The sequence below is a fragment of the Limulus polyphemus genome, unplaced genomic scaffold (genome assembly GCF_000517525.1).
Source record: "Limulus polyphemus unplaced genomic scaffold, Limulus_polyphemus-2.1.2 Scaffold32, whole genome shotgun sequence".
NCBI classification, from domain to species: Eukaryota; Metazoa; Arthropoda; class Merostomata; order Xiphosura; family Limulidae; genus Limulus; species Limulus polyphemus.
The window spans coordinates 845594-855290 of NW_013665642.1; the positions used below are offsets into that span (position 1 = coordinate 845594).

Sequence of the window (9697 nt, forward strand, 5' to 3'; positions counted from 1 at the left end):
ATGATGACAAAACCTTGTCGAAACGTTATACATTTGCTGTTATGTTAAACTTATATTAAAGTTTTTCTTCATTACCCATTCAAGCCGTCTCCAGACATTATAAGTTTCCATCTAACCATGACCTAATGGTTATGATTGGCGGACTGTTGACGCAAGATTGCGCTCCTCATTTCGGGGAGCCATGAGTGTGCTATAAGAGTGACAGTCAAACTCAATGGCCCAAGAGCTGGCGTTGGGTTCTTTGACTACCTGCCTTCCCTCTAGTCTATCAGTTCAAAATTATGGACGACTGATAGCCTATTGTGTAACTTTGTGCGAGAAGTCTGAAATAAAGCAACTGCTCAGCATCTGGGATTAATTAATTTGTTTCTCATGTATTTTAAAATCAACGAACTTCAATAATTTTCCAACATTCTTGAAAAATGAATTTTTGAATTTTACTTTTCGAAATTATGGTGACCGTGGCGTAAAGTTAGTAGACAAAGATCACTAACATATGCGAATTCGTCATTTATAAACTAGCGTATTTTCAATCTTCGTATCTAGGAACTTATGGAGCTTAGAGCAGGAAAGTAGTTTTGAAGGTCAATAGATTGTTATTACAGGACCCTCAGCTCCCGAAATAATTTTATCTGAGTTAAAAATAACTATCCATAAACTCTGCTTGTCTTATAACGCCAGACCTTTAAAGTGCTGATTTAGTTTGTGTTTCTGGTTCTGTCAACAAGAACAAAAAAATGGTGCTTTCCACTGGACATCCCTATGCAAAACGTTTTCTTACGCCCACCTAGCCCGATATTTTGTTGTTCTATCTTTAGTAAATCATATTTTGCCGGGCGTGGCTAGAGGTGAGAATGAAGAGCTGTGGATACAGAGGTCTGATTTTGGGTGCGTCATAAGAGTGACAGTTAATTCCATTATTCTTCGGTTCTAGGCCAAACAAAGATATGTGGCCGCGGGTGCTGCTGACTGACTGTTTACCCTCTGGTCAGCAGTTCATAAGTCCTGTTGAGGCTGAATACGTGCTGAAATCTTGGTATCATGATAGGTATGAGAACAATAAGTGCGCAATGACATTTATAATTTTTGAAACGTAGTAACACGATGTTCTGATGGTGTGTGGTACAACATACATTAGTTTTAGATTTCGATCTGAAAGCGTTATTAATTCGCATTCAGTTAAGAAGTACTCATTAAAGTTAACACTGCACTCTACTATTAAAAATAACGACCTTTGAAAAGCAGCATTAACTCACCATTACACAGTAACCGCTTCTAAGTTCTGGAAAAAAAATGTCTCCCGCTATTTTTGTTTAATTCACTACTCTTGAATAGCTTTAAACTAATAAATGTGTAATTTGTTCCAATATACAGCATTTCAACACAAGTGTCACTTCATGAAGGAGTTTTTAAAACACCAGTACGTGAGTTAATTACCTTTATTATTTCTATTTTTTTAAATTACTTAAATTTTTTGTGACTTTTTACGCTATTTTACATTATGAAAGTTCATTTGAGTACAAAGAAAAATGTTATTGTTTTATTTTGGGAAATATGTTGACATGTGTTATTAAAAGATACACTTTAAGGCAAAGTGCACCTTGTGCAATACCAAATTGTTTAATATAATACTTACACTGTTCCTATAAAAAAAAGCTGAAATGAATTTTATGTTTTAAGAGTTTATATTAAAGTGTGTACAAAAAAAAAAGAAAACTGTGAATTTATATATGTGTATGTATGTGTGTGTGTATATATACATACATACATAAAGGCAGACATATAACGGTAGCTAATAAAAACGAAACAAGTTAGCTAATAGTAAAGATAAACGCAAAGCGTTCCTTCATTGTGACAATTTCACTAACATACATGTATTAAGTATAAAAACGTTTATTTTTTCTTCTTAATTGAACGGTGTCAGATAGAGAGAGAGAAAGAAGGAAACTTCTTAACCTGCAACATCCCCGGATGACTTAGCCTCAACAATCAACTCTTTATCCAATGTTAAAATCTCTTCAGTTAATAATCTGGTGAGCTCATCTACTTTGGAGTTAGAAGGAATTGGGTCTAAATTCTCACTGACGCCTTCTGGTGTATCCTCTTCTCTATCCTTGGCTTGTTCTGGTTTATGCCACTCGGGCTGGTTTAAAATGTCTTGAAGTTTAGGTAGAAGGTTCTTGAATAGGTGCTGTTCGGCGTATTTCGCTGCAAACTGAAAAATAAGAGAAACAAAAGTCGTTACGTTGTGTAGACTTTAAATAAACATTAACTTAAGTTCTCTCTCTCTGCTTATCCAACGTTAATCTGAGCAAACTATTCAATGAAGTACACCAAATATCATAAACACTAAAGTATTCTCTAAATGTTAAAAATTTAGGGACATCAATCACTTCATTATGTTCAAAGTTACCTAATGTTTTTATCAAATTTTTGTTTCTTATAATAGAAGAATAAATAGGACACTGACTGACTTTCTTTAAGCAGGCCACATCTTGTCAGATGGGGTATTTTTACTCTGTTGAGATAGAGTGAGAGAAAGGGTTTCTAAGCTGTTTGTCGACATGCTTACTTACAAAAACAACTTCTTAACACTCAATTACTGACAAACATCCTGTTCTGAGGTATTTTATTTTCTGATGTAGTGATAGGTCTGTAGATTCTTTCTTACAAGCACGAACCAAAACATAAACCATTCCTTACATTATGTTACGCAATAAATTACTTCATCTACGTAACTCACAGAACACTGAAGATAGAAGACTGAATAGTTTCGAATAAGTCTCATATCAAGTAAGAACAGAAGGCAGAAATCTAAAAAATGAGGTAAATATTTCTAAACAATGGCAATGAACGATACTGTACACTACACTTAAAGAATGGATATTATATTTAAGCTAAACATTTATTTAGTTATTTTAGCGCAAGGCTACACAATTAGTTCTCTGCACTCTTTCCACAGTATTAAACCTCGGATTTTAGCATTGTAAGTATGCAAACTTATTTCTAACCCATCGGGGGATACCTGACCATTTGCTGGAAATCTTTAACAACTGAAGCATGAAATATACTCTTAAGGAATATATCAACTGAATTTGTCTGTGTTCAAGATTATAAAACCAAGATATATATATAAATATTCAGAATTAGTAACTCTCTCTGTGACTCGTCGGTAATTGAGGGTTTATGCCGCTAAAATTCGGAGCTCGATTTCTGACAAAAACAAAATTAATAGATCAATGGAATGCGCAGAGAAATTATTTTAAACCAGTTTCAACAAGCTACTCTAGGCAGACGGAAAACAGGAAAATAGGCAGATAGATAATTCCATAAGGTAAAACAAACTTTATGCAATTATTTTCATTTATTGTTTTATATATATGTATATGCTAAATGTATAATAAACAATATGATACAAAGAAACTGATTAATAAATATATGGTAAATTACTGTACCAAATATTTTTCTAATCTACACATTTAAATCACTCGTTTAATATGGTGCTTACATTATTCCTATAAAAAAGCTGAAATGAAGTTCATATTTTAAGATCTTCTATTAAAGTGTGCATGAAAAATACAAATTATGATTATATATGATGTCAGTCATTTCTTTTTAACACCAATTGTGCGTATATATTACTGTCGTTAAGCGCGAAGCTACACAATGGCTTACTTTTGCTCTGCCCACTGTAAATATAAATTTTTAGCTTTATAAGCCTTCAGACTTATCGCTCCCGAGAGGTATGTTACAGTCATGGATAAATTAAACTAGCTTTAGGTACTTATATATTTATAATAACTGATGGGTTCCCTACAAATTTTTAACGGTTACCATTTTTATTACTGTTTTTAATTTCTCCGACTTTACTGTTGCTTATAATTGTGGCTGAATTAGAAAATTTTAATTAAATTACTTCTAGGAAATAAAACTGCATAGTACTCAGTGTTATTGTGTGCAAATGTAAGAAACTTTTAGATAATAATGTATTATCTTCCTTATCTGATAATCATTCATTCATCTTTTATACTGCATTGAATTTAACCCTGTAGTTATTTATTTTCCCCATGGTTGAAATTTTATTATTCTGTCATAGATTCACAGAAATATGTCCAATATTTTTTAAGTTACATAGGTATTGATTCTAAGGCAAACAATATAGCTTCATTCCAGAGCTGATGACTAAATTTCCTTAACTATTCCATCATTGTTAAAAGTAGCAAATATTAAGAAACAATTAATTGGCATTAACTTCTAAGAATTTACGGAGGCGTTATGCGACATTTTCCCAAAGTAATGTTATCTAACTCCGAAGCCCCCAAGTGTACAAGAACTTATTAACAGCTTTGAAATGCGACCAACGGAAAATTACAAGTTTCTATACTTAGAAATTCCCAGTCACCTCGTAGGTTACGCTATCCACGTGCTGCTTCTTAACTCTGTAAATGTAAAAGTGGGTCGCTCTCTAAATTCACCTTACTCGGGTTTCCTTGTTACATGCTCTCTTTATTAACAATAATTTAAAAATCGAGCGATTAAAACAACAAGCATAAACACATTTACTTAACTGTGAAGTAAGTTAGTTTATAATAGCTTTTGTGACGTGTGCTTTTATTGAAAATTGAATTAAAACATTGCTATTTCAATGGCCTCAAAAGCAAATATATATATATATTAGTGGGGCAGGGAACCACTTCTGCTTTTTTAAAATGTTAATAACCACATGTGTTTCCCGTTTTCGATGTCACTAAAGAAAAAAAAACTGTGTCTAATTACCACTTTTCTACGCGAGCGAATTAGAATATTACGAGGCAAGTATTTTCGAACAACTTAATTCTGTTTATATAACGCGAAATATTCAGTATGAATTGTATTATTTTTAAGTTGATTTTTGATTATTAATGATAGAAACGAAAAAACCCACAATAAAAACTAAAAGTGTCTAGTGGCATCAAAGGAAGGAAACTATTTTCGTCGTGTACTTATATATATATGAGTGTTTCAGTTAACCCATTTTATAGGTCTATTAAGTTTATAGCTGTGTGTAATATTTAGCTTATAATGAGCACACACAACATACACATTTGCAAAGACCAGTCGCAGCGCCATTTCTTACTTAAAACTACTACTTGATTGTCAGGTAAGATTTATGAGACATCGTTTAATATCAAAAATATTCTTAACAAGTTTTAGAAAAACTTTTCAGACAAATTATTGGTATCCGGTGCCCTTGTGGATTGTTCTTTTTTATTTCTTCTATGCAATCCAAAGACCAGCAACTAATTTATAGTTAACAACATATATGGAGGTATTATACTCACAACCACAACTAAATAGGCAATACAACTGTATGTCCTGATTTACTAACGTATAACAAAAAATTTCATTTGTTATCACAAGAGTTATAATATATCTATATCTATGTAAGCACAGTTTATATCATGATTAACTTGTACAAGAAACATAACTTCAGTGTTATTAATCCCATGAAGTTGGGAATTGTTTCCCATAATCACTCTCGACTTTTAATGAATTTTAAATTTCTAATGACCTAAAACCAGAGATGGAGATTTTGCATAAGCAGTGGAAGGATCCGGATCAAAATCCAAGTTGTCTTGCTCAAAACTTAACTGCATCATTGATGGTGTTTTTGAGTAAATTTTTCTTGTGTGATTCATACACTATTAGGATTTGTTTTGGTTTGGATTGTTGTTAAGCACAAATCTACAAAATGGACTATCTGTACTTTGGCCACCACGAGTATCTAAACCCGATTTTTTTAGCGTTGTAAGCCTACAGACTTGCTAATGAGCCACCGTGAATGGAGGCACGTTATTAGTTACCCTGTTGCTTAGAAGTCACGGACCATCAATAATTTGGTGCAGAAATAGTTAAGAAAAATGTCTTCAGAAATCCAACGGTTCTGTGGTTAATCTTGTTTGTATGTCACTCAAAACTGTTCCAAGTAAAACATTTTTACTGTCATGAATGTAATTATAGACTCAAGACATTTTAAAGTCAAGAAAATTAACGGTTTATGAGCCTTGGTAACCGAAAGGCATTCCAAAATACTTTGGAACTCTTGTCGATCCCTGCCATGATATCATATGCATGCTACAGGTGTATCACTATTTGTCTACTGTAACTATATGAAACTCCTGTTGAGGCCTTGTCGTTTCGCCTGATATCCCTCGCATGCTACAGTGTATCACTATTTGTCTACTATAACTATATGAAACTCCTGTTGAGGCCTTGTCGTTCCGCCTGATATCCCACGCATGCTACAGTGTATCGCTATTTGTCTACTGTAACTATATGAAACTCCTGTTGAGGCCTTGTCGTTCCGCCTGATATCCCTCGCATGCTACAGTGTATCACTATTTGTCTACTGTAACTATATGAAACTCCTGTTGAGGCCTTGTCGTTCCGCCTGATATCCCACGCATGCCACAGTGTATCACTATTTGTCTACTGGAATTCTAGTAGCCATTGTAGTGTTTCAAGACTTTCGTCTCTGTAGCACAGTTAAATGTACTATTTTGTTAACATAATTTCTGGGCACTTTGCATAATCCGTTTATTAGCTAAAGCCAAATATACCAGTATCAAAAAACGTTCTGTATGTATTAAGTCTATTAGCTATATATGTGATTCAAATATTTTATATGTTGATGCACTGAAATTCAGCTTGTAAGAACTAGAAACATTTTTCATTTTATTTACTTGAGACGTTGCTGTAATAAGTATTTTCCTGTGATGAGTTTTTGGGCGAGCGCTAATAGTTGAAAAAAAAAGTAAGCTATGTCGTTTTTCAGACTTGTTTCTAGTGCTTTTCTTCAAAGGACGCAGAACACGGTTCGCATCCCCGTCACACCAAACATGCTCGCCCTTTCAGCCGTGGGGGCGTTATAATGTGACGGTCAATCCCACTATTCGTTGGTAAAAGAGTAGCCCAAGAGTTGGCGGTGGGTGGTGATGACTAGCTGCCTTCCCTCTAGTCTAACACTGCTAAATTAGGGACGGCTAGCGCAGATAACCCTCGTGTAGCTTTGCGCGAAATTCAAAAACAAAACAAATCAAACAACTTGGAAATTGTTTTGATAGACAACGTGAAATCCTATGTAGGCGTTTTGCTGAGAAAGTCGATAAATTGTATGACATATCGTTTTAAAGCATTCTTCGGCAGTAATGCTTTCCCATCAACGTATTTCAGTTTTGTAATGTGTAGTTGAAAGACGAGTGGTTCTGAAGATAGATGTGCATATGTGCAATATTCTATCACACTTCTAATATCAGGTTGTTAAACTTACGTCATGTGGGGTCATAGATAAAAAAAATCTTAAATATTTTATATATATATACATCACCTGATTTATATTGTTTAGCATATGTTTTTACTGCCTGTCAAATCTTTCTGATATTATTTTAAAAATGCCCTAGGATTCAATGCGTTTAGTGTGTATTGCTGAAACCTCCAATACTGCATGCAAAGTATCCCTTTGTGCAAACTGTAGAGGATTAGACTTTGAGGCTATTTGAAGAATTATCGTTTATCTAAGTCGAATGGTTCTAATGTAAATGATAGTCATCATTTGTATTTGATCAGTATTAATTGGGTTCAGTTACTTATAACATAAAACAATATTCTTCAAAAACGTATATATTATGCAAAACAAAGAAGTATTTGTTTTTGGTTCCAAAATACAGATTTGGCGTAGAACTCGTGTAAAAGTTGGGTATGTGACGTGAGACGAGTCCAACACGCTTTAAACGGAGAATTAACTAGACACGCGGAATAGTCACAGATTTGGCAGCATAACAATGAACTCTTTACTAAAGATTTCTAAACTAGCTCACATCCCAGTTTAAATTAGGCCGGCATCCCTACACTTTAATTAGCTAAGCAACCTAGTAAATGTACATCTCGCTTTTGCACTGTACGCTAATTATTTTAATCTGTATCCTGAATCCAAGTATTTTTTGTTGATTTAAGATAAAAACCAATCTTACTTTTTATCATTATGAGACAGGTAGATAGATAGAAGTGGAGTTCCTTATTTATGCAACTCAAGCAAATAGTTTCTATAATAAAAAAACTGAAAATAACTTTGCATTCTAAACAAGCACAACGAATTAGTTTAAACCTTATAAGCTTCCCAACGGTAAGTCTGCGGACTTATAATGCTAAAAATTGGGTTTCGATTTGTTTTTGTTTGTTTTAGAGCAAAGCCATATTGGGCTATCTACTGTGTTCACCGCGGGGAATCGCAAGCTTATCCCTGTCTCACCTGGGAACCCGGGTTTACATACTCTTGTGGGCACAGCACAGATAGCCCATTGTGTAGCATTATGCTTAACTACAAACAAAACAAAACCTTACAAAACCGTAGCAACTCACTTTTTTTTTCTGTTAAGGTGATAATAATAAAAAAGAACACGGCTAGTTATTAACTGAGCTAAGCATGTAAATAGGCCCGGCATGGACAAGTGGTTAGGGCACTCGACTCGTAGTCTGAGGGTCGCGGGTTCGAATCTCCGTCACATCAAACATGCCAACCTCCGCCTTTGCCTGGTCCCAAGTCCAGGATGAGAAAGGGAGAGGGTTGGGAGTGGGGCTAGCAACTCCACCCCGTAAAGACCAACCTGCTACAAGTAACTGCTACAACACCTTCCGTTGGCGAGTTGTTGTTGCGGCCCTATGCTCCACTGGGAGTTTATAGGAATAATAAAAAAAATCATGTAAATCATGTTAAATTATGATAAGAAAGTTGAAACTCGTGTAACATGTGATAAAACAAAATACACAAGAAATAAAAGGATATTTTAACCAAGGAAAATAGATTGTACAGTTAGTAAAAATAACATATTTATTAGAGGAATCCTTTATCATTATATCAAGTTTATTCGATTGTTCCGGAACGGATTCTGTAAGATATCTATTTTACCTGATACTTCCTTGCACATTAATGAAACTGAATTTATTGTCCCGGTAAAAAATCAATTTGTTACTTTCTTACAATATAGATGTCGAGTATTTAAGAAAGACTGTGAAGTTGATTGATAATTATAATGTTTTTGTTGGAAACAACTAGCAAGATTCAATACCGTAAACAATTGGGCTGAAAATAACTCGAAAGCTTATTAATAGCACGCTGAGCACAAACTCCCCACTCATCCACTGGGGGACAACGTTAGAGGTGTACATTTTATCAGCTGGGTTCTGCCATTTTTAATTCCCCGCGATTGACAGAGTGTAGTTAACCATGTTGTGTTTCCCAAACTTTTTCAGCTCGCGGCACACTTTTAATGTCCCAAACTTTTTGCGGCACACGTAAATAAGTCCGTATGGCAGGCTTAGTGGCACCCCTTGATTAACACAGGCAGAAATTACTGTTATATTGTGTATCAAGGAGAAAATAAATGAAATTTGAAATTTTATAAATCTATTAAATTGATAATAGATTTACATTATTAAATAGAAATTACTTAATAATTGCAACAATTCCGCGGCACACCTGAGACCCTTCCCCATCACACAGTTTGGGAATCGTTGTAATGTAGATTTGCGCTAAAAAAACAATCTCTGATGTTTGGAAGAAATAGTTATTTTAAAAGTAAGGATTACACGCAGCTTGTAAAACATAAGTATTTGAGTAAACGGGAAATATGATGCATCAAATATTGTTTCATGGTAAAGT

General features: G+C 34.3%; 1 protein-coding gene across 1 annotated transcript in view; it reads right to left on the bottom strand.

Annotated features, from left to right (window-relative positions):
• Positions 1-9697, bottom strand: part of LOC106460199 (protein phosphatase 1L-like) — a 34716-nt gene that overhangs the window by 7064 nt on the left and 17955 nt on the right. The window contains exon 2 of the mRNA XM_013919886.2: positions 1957-2215. Within this exon, the coding sequence (XP_013775340.1) occupies positions 1957-2215 (259 nt within the window). The remainder of the gene's footprint in view (positions 1-1956; positions 2216-9697) is intronic.